General features: G+C 41.6%; 4 protein-coding genes across 4 annotated transcripts; all 4 read left to right on the top strand.

Annotated features, from left to right (window-relative positions):
• Window positions 1-159: 159 nt before the first annotated feature.
• On the top strand, window positions 160-997 carry J4E88_008669 (uncharacterized protein; the record flags this gene model as incomplete). Its single annotated transcript, XM_049402278.1, has 2 exons — window positions 160-755; window positions 808-997. 2 exons carry the CDS (start codon window positions 160-162, stop codon window positions 995-997), a joined length of 786 nt encoding a protein of 261 aa, XP_049251949.1.
• A 1,170-nt stretch (window positions 998-2,167) lies between these two features.
• On the top strand, window positions 2,168-2,876 carry J4E88_008668 (uncharacterized protein; the record flags this gene model as incomplete). Its single annotated transcript, XM_049402277.1, has 2 exons — window positions 2,168-2,422; window positions 2,478-2,876. 2 exons carry the CDS (start codon window positions 2,168-2,170, stop codon window positions 2,874-2,876), a joined length of 654 nt encoding a protein of 217 aa, XP_049251948.1.
• Window positions 2,877-3,975: 1,099 nt separating this feature from the next.
• On the top strand, window positions 3,976-4,905 carry J4E88_008667 (uncharacterized protein; the record flags this gene model as incomplete). Its single annotated transcript, XM_049402276.1, has 1 exon — window positions 3,976-4,905. One exon carries the CDS (start codon window positions 3,976-3,978, stop codon window positions 4,903-4,905), a length of 930 nt encoding a protein of 309 aa, XP_049251947.1.
• A 2,184-nt stretch (window positions 4,906-7,089) lies between these two features.
• Window positions 7,090-7,864, top strand: J4E88_008666 (uncharacterized protein; the record flags this gene model as incomplete). Its single annotated transcript, XM_049402275.1, has 2 exons — window positions 7,090-7,157; window positions 7,204-7,864. 2 exons carry the CDS (start codon window positions 7,090-7,092, stop codon window positions 7,862-7,864), a joined length of 729 nt encoding a protein of 242 aa, XP_049251946.1.
• Between the last annotated feature and the right edge of the window lie 7,734 nt (window positions 7,865-15,598).

Below are 15,598 nucleotides of genomic sequence, written 5' to 3'. Positions count from 1 at the left end.
ACATGCGATGCTATCGCGCCTTCACGTGCCCTCGCGATCGCCAACTGTCTTAGTCATGACGTAGCGGCAGTCACTTTGCCTCCCATTATCCCTTACGAACCTCACGTGTAGACATCCGGAAGTCCCCTCATACACTCTAGTTCACCCTTCTGTTTCATCATGTCTGAAGCCTGCTGTACCTGCGCTGCGCTCCTATCCTCTATTCCCCCAACATATGATGAGAAGACCGAGAAGCCGTCGCAGTTCGAGCGCAGACTCGACTGCTGCGGTCGTGCCATATGCGCCAGATGCTTGACGGATAACCCTAGATTTCAAAACTACTGCCCATATTGCCAGATAGCGACAGGGCCATCAGCACTACCACCACAAGGTCTCCGCGACCCTCCTACGTATTCGCCACCGGGCGAGCAAGTCGACGACGAACTACCACCATACTCAGCAGGCAACGCGCTGCAACCAACATCTGAGAAGTCGAGGACAGACGCCGAAGACGCGCCTGATGTTCTACATTTTGTCGACCAGAACAACGACTCGATCTTATCGCTGTCGCTCCGATATGGTGTACCCGCCGACGCCTTACGCCGAACGAACAACCTGTATGCGGATCATCTACTAGCGGCGCGTAGGACGGTACTCATACCGGGAGAGTTCTACAAAGGTGGGATCAGTCTAAGCCCGAGGCCACTAGAGGGCGAGGAGGAAGAGATCAAGAAGACAAAGCTACGGAAGTTTATGGTCAAATGCAAGGTCGCAGAGTAAGGGCATCACCTTCCACCATATAGTGGACAGAACTAATATCCTCACTAGATACGACGTTGCACTCCTTTACCTCGAACAAGCCAGCTACAACCTCGAGCAGGCGATCACTGCGTACAAGGCCGATGAAGACTGGGAGAAGACACATTCTCTAGAGGCTGCGAAGAAGGGCAAGGCGAAAGAGTCGCAAAGCTCAGGGCGGCGGAAGTGGGGCTTTGGAGGCCTCACAGGTCAACTTTGATAGCGCTTCCGAGCCGATTCTCCGCTCATGGCGTTTCGCGGCGCTCCGACAACCTGGTAGAATGGGTATTACCATCGTAGTTAGCGAGCGTGTGTAGATGTTTCGAATGGCCATTTGATATACTATGCCATATATTGGAAGAACTCTTGTGCTAAAGATGGCAGAGTGGACAATGCAGCATTCACCTTTCCAACGATATCCCACGTGCAGAGCAGTTTGGACGATTCATGCACTTCCATCAGCCTCTCTGAGAAAATTGACTGAGCTTACTATCAGGAGGATCTGCTATTTTCGTTGGCCGTCGCTTCCAAAGTCTCACTCCTCGCGTCAGGCGCTCACAGCCAATCATCGCGCAGAAGCACCCCAGGCTGTAAGCGCCCATACATCTCACGAATTAGCATCTGCACCTCAACTCTGGAAGCGCCCACGCTCCATTCGCGTTTCACACTCTGGCGACCCTGCATTTGAATCCTTCTGTATCCTCATTCGACAGCTGACAGCGCACTACAACCGCTCATGCCCTGACTCTGCCCTACCTCGCTACCAGCGGAACCGCAGACAAGCCACAGTCTTTGACGCACGGTACGATCGGCACCCTGATTGAACCACAGGGAACGGCATGTGCTACTAAATGCACACATGCGGTAATACGGCAAGACCCCATGCAGGTTAATATTGCTATTCTAGGCCTGGTGTGCAGCTTACGCGCTGCGAACAACAATACTCCCACCACCAGCCCAGCACACTGGCGCTGCTAGTCCAGGTCCGACTGATGGTCGCAGCGGCAAGACAGATTGCCGTTCTTTCTTTGCTCTTGTTCGTCTATTCCTGTACGCGAACGCCAGATGGGCTGCAGGGGGTTGCACGATGTGTTCTGTAGGCGTGAAACCCCCATTGCGACCGAGATCGTTTTAAAGGCATGTGCCACCCCCAGAGTTGTTTTCTATCCCCATCCCAGGCAAAGAAGATCGACTCGGAGCCTTAGCTTATATCAGGCCTCTTTCTGTTGCTTGCTTGTTATTTCGTTCTCTCGTTCATTCGTCCTTCATTCCGAGAAAGAAAGGTGCGCACTGGTTGACGCCTAGTAATCCATCCGATCTTTATATTATACCTACGCTCTACGTTTTCGAAATATAAAAAGCAAATTCGAGACCAACGACTATCATCAAGATGAAGATCAACCCCGCTCCTTTCCACTTGGCTCAGGCCATCATCACAGGCCTAGTCGTCGTCTTCAGCATCTGCATCCTTGGCACTTCGGCACACACCCTCGATGTCTTCAACAGGCAACATCTCACAAACCCTTGGTGGGCACCGATGTGGCCTCAGCACTTCGACGTGCAGGGAACCAAGGCGCTCATTGCTTCGTCTGTCGTGACTCTGGTTCTCTGTGGCGCATTCTTGATCGCATCGTTTCTCCCTCAGGTATGCGGCCGTCGATGAATCTCATGCAAAAGAACATCGTTCTAACAAACATCAGCTTGCGCTTCGTCAGAAATACACCCTGCGGGCTCTTCTGTCCCTCGCTACCCTCCTTCCTACTCTTCTCCTCACCCTGATCACCACTATCTGGGCCCACATGCTCAACAACAACGCGCCAGAAGTCGATACCATCCAAACCTGGACCTGCAAGATGCAGAGCTCTCAACCGCTTGATCAGGATCTACCTGCTGACATTGCCATGCCTGCTGGCATGGGCAACAGCGACTTCAAGACCCTTTGTGGGGCAAGCAAGTTTGCGCTATACGGAACCCTGATCGTGTTCCTGCTTGTGGGCGCAAGCATGGCTGTCACAATGATTACCTGGATGGCGGACAAGTGGGCAGCGAGGCAGCAGAGGAAGGAAGTTGAGATGGGCAACATTCCCGTGAACAACTAGGCACATCCCAAGGGCGATGTTAATCCGAGAAGAGATGATAACGAGATACGGACGCGCTTGAATGCGCGTATTAACGTATTAAGTCGAGAGATTTGATGCATTTGGGTTATGGACCTCTGTCAGCAAGCGTGTCCAAAGGGGGAAGGCGTACCGGTGTGTTGGCGTCATAGGTCGTTGGCTGTGACTTTGAGCAAGGGTCTTCCTTTCAATGTACTATTAGGCAAATGAAGGCCTCTTTTGCGTTCAATCGCATCTTCTTCACTACGCTTGAGATTGGAATGAGGCATTGTGCAGCGATCTTGCGGGGGACTGGGCCCAGATCAGATCGACAAGTCCAATGGACGATCACCCTGGAGTTGAGCACAGGATGCGTAAGCGTGCGTGAGCGGGAACAGGCAATCATGCTGAACCGCTGCATGGCGCTTTTGTGTTTCTGGGTGAAAAGCGTGCGTTTGCTGGACATGGATTGTCTGGAAAGTTGGACGGGCCAGCAAGCAGCCTCGGAGGAGTTGTCGCGCAGAGCAACGGCACGGCAGCGCGCGCGACAAGCAATTGTCTTTGTACCAGCCAGACATTGTTCGTGAGACATTGCACGTAGCGGTTTCAGGGCAGCGTTGAGACGACCTCGCATCTCCGACAATTGACAGGTTAGATAGGGAGCGAACCGCAGTGGGGAAGGCGTGAATAAGCCGGTCAACGATCATCGTTTGGTTCGCGGTTCCAGTTGGGCCGTCCAGTCGCGTCACGACCGCTGATCAGCGCGCGACTCCTCATTGCATCAACTGCCGTCATCCGGCCAGGCCCTCGAGCGAACTTGGGTTGTCGCATTTGCTTCTTTCTCTCCCTCTTGCACTCCCACCGGAGCGTGACTCGGAAAGCGAAATCTACCCGCCGTTCCTCGTTAAGCAGCTAAATTGATCACCCGTCCTGTCATCCCGGAACCCTGTCCATCTTCAGCCCCCAAGGGCTCGAGCGTGCATCGAAGCGGCATCAGAAAGATCCCCTCTCCACCTCAGCGACACCGCATAATCCTGCCTGACCGCGCCTTCCGACCGCTCCTTCCCCCTTCACACTCACATCCACACAATTGCACTCCGCTATGCAAGCTCGCCATACGCCGACCGACGAACACCGCAGCAAGAGAAAGTTCCAACCCAGCATCACAAGCTATTTCGAGGTGCGGGACGATTTCGAGGATAGCGACGATCTGCGGGGCCTAGATCCGATTACCCGACCGCGACACCAAAACACGAGGCAACATCAGCACCAGCCCAGAGAGAAACTCGCTCCTGACGTCCCCGGCCAAGTGCAAGCAGACCTCCTCAGCGTCGGCATGAGAGTGCGAAAGAGCGTGCCGGAAGGCTACAAGATCCACAAGACATCCGGCCTCCCCTCCATCCAAACCACCATGGCGCGGCCCACCCTGGCCGTCAAACCACCCCGAGAGCCTGTATCAGAAGAAGTGCTGCACCAGCGCGAACTCCTGCCCTTCTGCGGCTTGAACAAAATCGGTGGCTTCGCAGAACAACCAACAACCAACCCACACCTCTACGCCGCGAACGGCACGCCACCACCTCCAAACTACTTCCCCCTCCCCGCCGAAACCTTCACCCAGCCCTTCTCGTCCAAAGCCTCCACAGATAGCGGATACTCAACGACCTCGCAGCGCCCACACAACCCCTCGAAACGCTCATGGCAGGACGAAGATGAAGTCAGGACATTAGACACAACATTCTTCTTCGGCTCATCATCATCGACGAGGGGAATGGGCATGGGCGTCGAAATCGACGAAGTGCCCGTTAGCCCGCTGAGTGAAACGCCACCTCAGGGACTCAATATGCAGCCGCCGCCTCGTCGCGTCGCGCTGCCCAAGTCGAGACGGACAGTGCAACGGACGATTAGCGATGATGATATTGATATGGATTTTGAGAACGCGGCGCATATGGAGGGGAGGGTTGGTGCGGGTAGTGGGAGTGATTTCGAAGAGGCGGACTTTTTGAGCAAAGAGGTGGATATGGGTGGGATCTAGGGAGATGGTATCACACCTACGGTCAGATCTCTCTTCGTCGCGGAACCTTCTCGCTTCTTCGCTTCTTCGCTTCTTGTATATACCTTGGTTCTGGTCTGGTTACACGGTCTTCCCTTTTTGTTCCTCCCCCCCGACACGCGAAGCGGTCATTACAAGCGGCGCAACAAACGGCGTTCATGAACAAGCGATGTATGTAATGTCGGCGCGTATACCCGGTTTATCTTTCTTGGTTATCTAGCTGGTAAATCTACTCTTTGGTTTCCTCAAACGGCCTCCCTTTGCAACATGCAATGCACTTCTAGATCTCCTGGTTAATCAACGCCGCACTATCACATATCTCTTCACTACGAACATTAAAAACCAACTCCCCATCTATCGTAACATTCCTAGTCGTAAACCCAAAACAATGGCCCCCTTCCCAGTCATTACTCACATCGAAAGTATTGCGCCAACACACTGCGTTGCAAAGAGGGTCTCGGCCTGCTTGTATATCGGTCCGGTTGTTCTGGTTATACTGCGCGCATATGTCGATGCATTCGTCGAGGCTTTTTACGACGCCCTGCACGGGAGCCGCGACGCCGCCGGTGTTCAGGTAACTTGCATTGCAGAGTTTGCGGAAGTGGTAGGATGCGCTGCCGTAGGTTACGGTGCGGAGTGTGTTGTTGGAGGATGGGCAGTCGCGGAGGAGCGTGGGTTGCGGGCTGGATGTTGGGCCGAGGATGGTGGTTGTGCTGATGGTTTGGGTTGATGATGTGGGGGTTGGTGTTGTTGAGGTGGATTGTATGCTGGTCTCGGGTGTTATGGTACTGCTGGTCGGGCTGGTCGAGCTGGATTTGCGTGTTGCAAGCGATCCCCCGACTCCACCGCCCACAGCACTGGCGATGATGATAACGCCAGCGACTACTACGATCCAGAACGTCTTCTTCCGCAGACCACATATCGTTTGCGGTGTCGGATCGTCATGCGCAGGCCTGATGCTACCATATGCGATCTTATCTGTGTCTGTAGGGGCCACCGAGTAATGCGCGTATTTGTGCGTATCCTGGCCAGTACTACCAGCGACTTCCGGATCGGTACTGGAAGCGAGCTCCAAATCGGAATATGGAAGCGATGCCATCCTGAACAGGTCGCGAGGAGGAAAAAAGCGTAAACTTCGAGAAGGAGGTTGAAGGAGGCGATTACGCTGTTTCTCGGGGGCGACGTTCTCGGGTGTTTATACTTTGAGACTACTGCGGCGGGCGTCGTACAGCCACAGTAAGCGTTTGGGGGCCAAATGGCTTTTTACAGCCACAAGTTGGGAGTGATAAAGGGGAACGGTGGGACTGTATTTTTTTCGTCTCGAGATCTACCTTGCTTATATTGATGTTACTTCACAAACGAAGAACTAGATGGGGCCCTTTATCACTGAATGCCTTTCTAACTGGCATACTTCAACAGCATAACAACCACGAAAGGATGCTACCGTCAATGCAGCTAGTCGTAATTCCTCTGCCTACAAAGCTTTCTTACGCAACATCTCGTCCTTCTTCCTCGCCTCACACTCCTCCGCCGACGTCCTCATCGACATCCTATTGGAAGCCTGCCTCTACTGCAAAATGTACACACTCCATCTCGCTGAAGAACTTTACTGTGTTTCACATCGGTAGTCGAAGCACACCGGTAGTGTGCTGGCCGTGGATGTGTTCGTTGAAGTGCCGAATAGGTAGAGAGAGGAGAAGAGGGAGTAGAAAATTCGGGTTAGGTTGTCAGGTATATGCTGAGGAGTGTTAGAAGGGCGTTGATAGGCGGAAGGATGAGGATGGAGATAGTTTGTGGGAGTGGAGTTTAGATACCTAATTATGATCATGCTAGGGGAGTATGCTACAGCGGGATAGCTGAGTTCTGCTTTTGAGCTTGCGATCTCTGGGTTATATGTCAAACCAACAGGCTCTTTGAGGTATACATGGTCTCGTGGTCTGTAAGCTCTGCTGAATATGCTGCAATGTATACCTCAGGGTACACTCTGATGCGGCACTCACTTCGACAGATTCGGTAGCTCACTGCTCGACTACAGACCCCCTTTCACTTCTTATCTGCCCGTGCTTAGCGAGTTCACGCTGCTTAGCCACGCGAATTTGGAATCGTGACCGCAGATACGTTTGCTTCTCCACTCAACTCACAACACCCACGTCAGTCAATAACACTATGGCTACCGACTCTGATCTGGAGCCTCCTCGCAAGAAAGCGCGCTGCTCGGCAGACGAGGGACCTAGGTAAGCAACCGCGCCTATTTCATGCAAAATACGCTAAAGATCACAGTGTCGAATCGAAACCGATTGTCGTCCGCGTTGGCGAAACCAAACAGGAGTTCTACGTCCACGAATCACTGCTCCGCGCAAACTCACGGTTCTTCGACAACGCGCTCAAGAAAGAGTGGAAAGAGGGACAGGAGGCTGCAGTTGACCTACCGGTTCACGATCCAGACCTTTTCAGGACGTGGGTCAAGTTCCTCTATACTGGACGAGTTTTCGTTGGAGGGGCTGAAAACCTAATGGACAACGAGCGGAAGCACTATCCAGAGCTTTGGGCATGGGAAGGCCTCTACGATCTCGGCGTTTATCTCGATGACGGTGACTTCCGAGACGCTTTGATCGACGCTATGATCGACTGGATGTGTGCTTCATGCAAGGTTCCCATGAAATTTGCCCGCTGCGTCTATCCACTTACAGCGGAGTCCTCAGCCCACCGAAAACTTGGGGTTGACGCCTTCGTCAACATCGGCCGGCGGGTTCCAGTAGCAAATATGTCGTCTTTCCCACCCGATTTCATGCGCGATGTCTTGCGCGAAATCATGCCAAACCTTCGCGAGGGCCTCGACTCGTCATCTGCAGTAGACTGGTTCAAGGATATGGATAGCTGCCATTACCACGATCACGGAGACAAGCCTTGCTACAAGACCAAGCCCAGGTTTCGGTACTGAAAGCTTTTGTTGCTTTCAAGCCCAGGTAGCGATAATGAGTCAAATGTACGAAGCTTGTTTTCCCTGTATACGTAGGTAGCCCAACTTACGTCACCGTAGCGCGCCAGGGGGGTCTGATGATCGGGTTGCGAAATGATGCCGGGAGTCAATATGCTTAGGATATCATATTAAATCTTAATGTGCTTTTGTAATAATTAGATGCATAACGCTGTAACCTAGATAATTATAGTGTTAGTAGCGTTACAATGTTAATAATAAAGTAGTTGTGTTAAAGCTTTTATCTTGTTAGCTAACAATATTGTTATTAGATTGCGCTTGTTACAGCTGCGAAACTAATATGTATGTAAAGCTACTGCGCAACGCTATTAATATTATTACCTATTAAGCTTATTATATAACTGTAATTTTGTTATAGTTATACTACTAAACTAAAAAGAATGTTATTCTAAGCAGGCCTTCGCAAGAGCTTCTAACCCGCTAGCTATTAATGCACAAAAGAGTAACATACGCAAAGTGTAACTATTAAGATATACTTTTATATTAGCTTTAAGCTTATTTTGTAAACGTTAGCTATTCTCTTAAACTACGTAATAGCTTTAACACTTAATATAAGCAGCACTATAATAAGAGGCTTTTAATTCTACTGCCTGCTAGTTATATATTAATTCTAATATTGTAATAATTACTTCTAGCCTTTTAGACGCTATTAACTTCTAACTTGTGTAAAGTAAACTATAGGCGCCTACTACTGCTATTTAACATGTGCCTTATGTAGATATGCGTTTGTTAATATAGGCTAAAACTAGGTATTACTAGATTACTATCTATTAGAAGCTATATTACAAAAGCAGAAATAGCCTAGGTCTTCTTAGTTACTTAACATGTCTACGTCTATTACAAATAACTCTTTATAACCTACAAGAACAGTATTAGTAGTTTACACTTCTATAAATCTAAAGGCGCTTTAAGTTATATAAATAGAGAACCTAGTAGACTAGAGATATTAAAGAATATACTTAAATAGTAGAGATAAACTATATAAACCGCAACTTAATATATAGAAAAGCTAGTAAAATAGGTATTATAAACGTAAATTAATACTCTAAACTCTAACTTCTATAGAAGATAATAAGTAGAAATAGTAGTAGTATATATATCTGTTGCTATACATATATAAAATAGGTGTAGATGCTAGCCTTAGATTAGAAGCTAGTTAGGCGCAGAAGTAAGAAGAAATATAGCTAGAAATTATACTATACTATTAAAATTTTGCTATATAAAGAAACGCTAAAGTAAAGATTATTACTACTAAACAAATATGTTATAAGTATTATAAGAAAAAGCAATAGTAGTAGTAGAGCAGGCTAGGTAAACTAAGCTATATATTGTTATTAATAGTGCTGTCTTATAGGTTAATATTATTGTAGTAGTTACCTTTCTTCTATATTGCTCTAGAAGGAAAATTGTACCTAATTAGATTTATAGCATTTAGATTAAATAATATCTTTAGTATAGCCTTTGTGTAAGAATGCGTATATAAATAGCCTGCCTTAGTAGTAAAGTTATTAATGTCTAGGTAGTTCTTGTAGATTACATTATTCTTAAGTAGCTTATTAAATATCTTAACTACACTATTATACGTATGTAGAGGTCTAAATTTAGACTTATAGTTTGCAATATTAAACGCTATCTTTGTTTACGTAGTAACGTTACTAAAGATAGCTATAGATTGTTAGTTAGAATATCTAAAATAAATTTAGTACTCTATTAACTTACTACGCGCCTACTACTCGCTCTTAGAGATTAGCTTACCTAGCATCTTTATCTTAGCGGTAGCTAACTAGTTAATTATAGGTTTTACCTAAGCAAATATAGTGTTAAATTTCTTAAAGCTAAAGTGTTTATTAAATAGGCGCTGTAGAGTGTCTAGAGTTTTGTAGTTAGCGAGAGCGTAATTAGAATTACGTTAAAGACACCTCTTTACAAAATTCTATAATACTTTATTAGTATAGCTCTAAAATAAATAACTACTAAATAAAACTTACCTCTATCTTCTTAATTACCTAGCACTTCTACTATAAGATATTATTTCTTACCTTAAAATTAGTAGCTATAATAACCTATACGTGCTAAGCGCTGTTGTAGTAATTAGAATAAACGTAGTAGACGAGATGTAGGCATTTCTCTATATTAAGAGTTACTAAGTAGATTATCTAAAGAAGGTTTAATAGAACTAAATTACGTAGGTGCGTAATTAACGCTATCTAGTTAAGCTTAGTCTTATTATAGACGCAGAGTTTACGCTTTTTCTTCTTCTCTTTCTGTAAATTAAATTAGTATAATAGATAATAGGCTAGACAAAGATACTTACGCTCTTAAACTTCTCTAACTTATAAACTATAAAGCTTAGAACTAATTACTGCGTAGAGGCAAGACTAAGCTTCTTAAGTATCTTCTCTGTTATAGGCAGCTTCTTAGTAATACTCTAGTTATCTTCTTCTACACTACTCTTCTCTACCTCTTTCTCTTTATTATCTTCTAATAGCTACTCTAGAACTTAAGTAGATTAAAATAGATTCTTAACCTTAATACTTATATCTCTTGTAGCCTTACTATTTTGCTTCTCTAGAATATACACTACTAGCTACTTCTTGTTCTTAATACTACTCTTCTTCTTTAGTTTTAGAGTATAGACTTATTCTTAAGGCTCTAGTAAATGCTTATTATTAGATATTACTAGGTCTTAAAGTGTTAGAGCGCTTAAGGTCTATAAGGCAGAGGTTAGTTAACTAGACTTCTAGCTAGACTTCTGTAAAGCTAATATAGATATACATTTTGTAGAAGCTACTTTTAGTTTTAATAGCGCAGCCTTTATAGGTTTTGCTCTAGTAGCTTATAATACGTAATAAGTTAGCGTAGTAGGCAAGCAAGATTAATAAGCGTTAGAGAAGTCTAAGCCTCTAAGATAGCTAACTTAGCGAGAGACTAGACGCTCTATATTATAATTACTATTAGTATTATTACTATATTTGTCTTTCTTACTTATACTACGCTAGAGTTGTTTACTATCTTTTTAAACTCTCTTTAAGTAATAGTTATTATTAGAGAGCTTAACAGCGTTAGCTTTAGTGCTAGAGATAGCTATATACTCTTTAGATTTACTAGTAGCTCTTCTCTTTTGTAAAGCCTTACGCGTAGTAGAACTAGCTATTATAAAGTAAGAAAAGAAAACGTAAAGTACATAGTAATAGAAAGAAAATACAAAATAAGAATAAAGAACGCAGAATAGTAAGAGTTAGAGGTTAGAATAATAAAGTAATAGGTAGTAATAGCGGCAATAGGCAGGCTATAAAAGCAGAGTAGTAGAGCTGCTACCTAGGCGCTAGCTACGTATAGAAAGCGTACATAGCAACATTTTTAAATATAGAAATATTAACACTATATATACTTAACTCTATTACGCTCTAAATTGTTAAATTAAAGTAATCTATTTATTTACGTAATTAAGTATATTCTAATACAGCGCTATATAGTGCATCTCTATTACTATACGCTATTTACACGCGCGACTTTCTCGCTTCTATTAGATACCTACTTCTATAACTTAGAGAACTAATACAGCTATACTAAGAAGAGAAAAGACGTTAGTTTAACTATAAGTTATTATAGTAGATATGCATATGTCTTATAGCAATTAGAGCTAGAATTAGGTCTATATTAGTTACTAGTTCTACTAAAGAATTTCCCCGCTTCTACTATATTTAAGCCTATAGAATATTAATATTTCGGCTCTATTAAATATATATACGCATTTTAGAGTGCTTATATATAACTAGAATCGCTATTAGCTTCTATACAACATTAGATATTGCTAACTATTACAACTTAGTAAAATTATATTTAAGGTAGATTTAATAATATCTAGGCGCTTTTCTAGTTAAATTAGTATTTTAGTTCTTTAAGCAATCGCTTTTACTGCATAGAGCCTCTCTAACTATCTCTTATTATTACTACTTCTAAAACTTTAGCCTTAGCTAATTTATGTGTCTAGATCTATACCTAAAGTATAGACTTAGAAACTTTTCGCTCTAGCTAGCTAGAAAGGTTCTAAGCTATAGTAGAGAATGTATGCTAATATTCTTATATCTAGGTCTATTCTAAAGCAAGCTACTCTCTCTAGATTCTAAGAAGTGTAGATACTTCTACTATATTGTAGAATACTTCTCTACACTCTTTAGCCTCTTAGATCTATACCTTTCTTAATCTAGCTAATATTCTACAACATCTAGAAACCTACTACTAGTCTACTTAGGTACGTTTCTTAGAATATATTTCTAAGAGTAGATATTAGAGATATATTATATATATTAGGCCTTAGATAGCTAGCTCTAGTTATGTCTAAGCTTACACGTACCTCTAAATTTATAGCTTTTGTATATATATTAGGCCTTAGATAACTAGCTCTAGTTATATCTAAGCTTATATATACCTCTAAATTTATAGCTTTTATATATATATTAGGCCTTATACAACTAGCTCTAGTTATGTCTAAGCTTATACGTACTCTTAAATTTATAGCTTTTATACGTATATTAAGCCTTATACAACTAGCTCTAGTTATATCTTAGGTTTTTCTTATTTATAGTTTTACAGCCTTTTTCCTTTTAGAATTTTAATCTTGCTATCTACTCTAGCTTTTAATTTGCTTATTAGCTCTATAAGAGCTTCTTAAGCATATAATAGTTTTTATATACTAACTTTTAGGTTATTATAGTAGATACACTTTATTATAGGTTGCAGGCGCTTCTATCTAAATTAACTGCTAGTCTCTAATAAGCAACTAGCTACACTGTACATTGCGGGCGCATTATTATATACTTACAATAGTAATAATAACCTTTCTACTATATAATCTTCTAGCTCTAACCTGCAAGGCACCCGCAATAGTTCTATATACTAATTTCTAAGCTTAAGCGTTGCGCTATATAGGCCTCTAGATAATACAGCCTCTCTTAGTAATATAATTAAGTTAGTAGACGCGATACTAAGAGAACACACGTAAGATAATTAGAATAATATTATAATAGATACTATAGACAACCTAGAAGCATCTAGAGATATATCTATTACTACTAATGTTTAAGAAGACAAAGATAATTAGAAAGATAAGCTAGAAGAAGAATATGTAGCTAATAATAGCTATACAGAGAGCTTGTTTAATAGCAATAATAATGTAGAAGAGAAAAAAGATTCTGTAGTTAGCCTCTCTTTACTAGCTCTGCTAGCTAACAACCTATCTACTAAAGTGCTGCGCACTGCTAAAGATTTTAATATAATAGAATTTAAGCTCGCGATAATAACCTTTCTTATAAAGTATTGTATATCGCGGCAAGCGTACTCTAAGCTCTAATCTATTCTCTTTCTTCTTAACTCTATTTACCTAGAAATTAAGCGCCTGCTAAAGCGCATTAATATACTTAAGAAAGCCTTTAATTAGTAGCTGCTATTACTAAAGATACGTAAGTAGTAACTTAGTCTTAACCTAGCAAAGCTACCTACTCGCTCTAAGTATAACAAAGATCTCTATATATTTAATATATAAGACGTATTTAGGCGCATAATTTATTTAGACTTAATAATAAAGCGCAGACATTTTAGTATAGCTAAGGTAGTAGATAAGCTAGTAGAGTTCTAGCATTCTTAGGCTTAGAGCAGGTTAAATAGAATAATAAGTAGGTAGTTTACAATAATAAACTAGTCTAGTTTGCAACTAAAGATAATACTAACATCTAACTTTATATAGTATTAGCTCTCTAGATCTTCTACTTAATTAGGTTATATCTTAACAGTTAGAAGAGACCGCAGAGCTACTACTATTGCAAATAGAACTACTAGAAACATAATTCTCTTTATTAGTAATATTGCTACGTTTAATAACATCTACGTAATTAACGTAGACGTTACTAATAAAGTAGAGTCTGCGCTTTCTATTATTTTAAATAGGCGCACAGAATTATTTCTCTCTAAGAATATAACACTAGTTAAGATCTGCGAATCTTATATTATGTAACTAGAAGACTAAGTATTTCTTAACTATAACTAGAGCATAAGTATACTATATTGTAACCTACTACTATATAGGTATATAGTGCAAAGAGTTGTTTTGTTTAGTATAGCTAGTAGTATTACTATACGTTAACTTGCGCTGTTGTACCTATATTAAGGTAAGCTTAAGCTACTTATCTATAGAAGGAAGGCAATTCTCTTGTTAGCGCCTGTAGCTAGGCAGAAGACTTAGAGCTTTCTATATACAGCGTTTATTAATGCTTTTAGCGTATACTATAATATACATCGCTCTATTATAGGTAAATATATCTAATTTACCTTTCTAGATAAGATAGAGCAACGCTACTAAATTAACGTCTTCTCTTTTACTCTTAGCTCTTTTACTACAAACTAGAATAATGTTATAAAGTCTATAAAGTATCTTATAGAGCTTAAGTCTAGCTTAGAGATAATACTTAATAATAGTAGTACTATTGTTATATGCGCGCTATGTCTTGCCTATATTAGAGATATACTATAGTAGTAGGCTAACTCTAGTTGCAAGAGCTAGTAAGTATAGTATTTCTGCTAGCATTATATAATTAATTTAGACTAACGCAGAAATCTTAACTATAACACTATACTAAATAGCTACTATTACTTTAAGATAATACAGTGTAGAAACAAGGCTAACACTAAGGCCGCTTAAGAGAGAGACAAGATCTTCTAGAAGCTTAGGCTAGCGATTACTCTACCTCTGCTTTAGATAATTACACCTACACTTAATCTCTTCTATTTACGCTCTACTAACGCTGTCTATTTAGAGTAGAAAGAAATAGCTTAATAGATAATTATAGTGTTATTTAAAGATATACTAAAGTTATTATTCTATAATAAATTTGCTAAGAAATTTACTACTCTACCTCTTCTACCTAGCTAGCCTCGCAATTAATACATTAAGAAATACAATAGTTTATATTCTATTTAGAAATATAGCTATACCTCTATAATTAACTCTATTATTCTCTAGAATTAGCTGTTACTAATCTACATGCAGCTGAAGTTTAACAGCGCTATTTAACTATTTCTTAAGTAGTAGAAAGATAAGAGTAGTTTTACTAGAGTTAATTTTATTATACATTACTTTAATATAATAGCTAAAGCTAATACAGTCTTTCTTAGTTAGCGGCTCTATTAATATAACTATAGATACCTTTACACTTTAGCAATTAAAAGCTAAGAGCAATACTAGAACCTTATTAATATCGTAGTAGTTGCATCTTCTAAGAATCTTAATCTAGACAATCTTGTCTTTAGTAACCTATTATTACGCCTTTCTATAGCTATTAGCTGTAAAGGCTTAACTAATATAGATAAATTACTAGGTCTATAGTTTAGAGAAGAAGAGACTATACTAATAGAGTAACTTACTCTAAAAGAAGTAGAGAAAGAGCGCGCGCGTGTTAGAGCGCTAATAAGAAAGTTAGCTACGCTAAATATCTACACAATTCTTTATTTCTATAATATAGTTACTTAGTTTATCTCTATTCTTAACGTAGTTATATTATAGAGTAAGAATTGTTACTAGTAAGTTAACCTTTCTTTTCTTTCTACTCTTACTTAACTATATTGTAGATATACTCTTTACTTTATATCTATATTATTATTGTCTGTAGTATACTAACTTCT

Source organism: Alternaria novae-zelandiae (genome assembly GCF_023758075.1).
Source record: "Alternaria novae-zelandiae strain BMP 2774 chromosome Unknown scaffold_20, whole genome shotgun sequence".
Lineage (NCBI taxonomy): Eukaryota > Fungi > Ascomycota > Dothideomycetes > Pleosporales > Pleosporaceae > Alternaria > Alternaria novae-zelandiae.
This window is presented reverse-complemented; position numbering and strand designations above follow the sequence as displayed.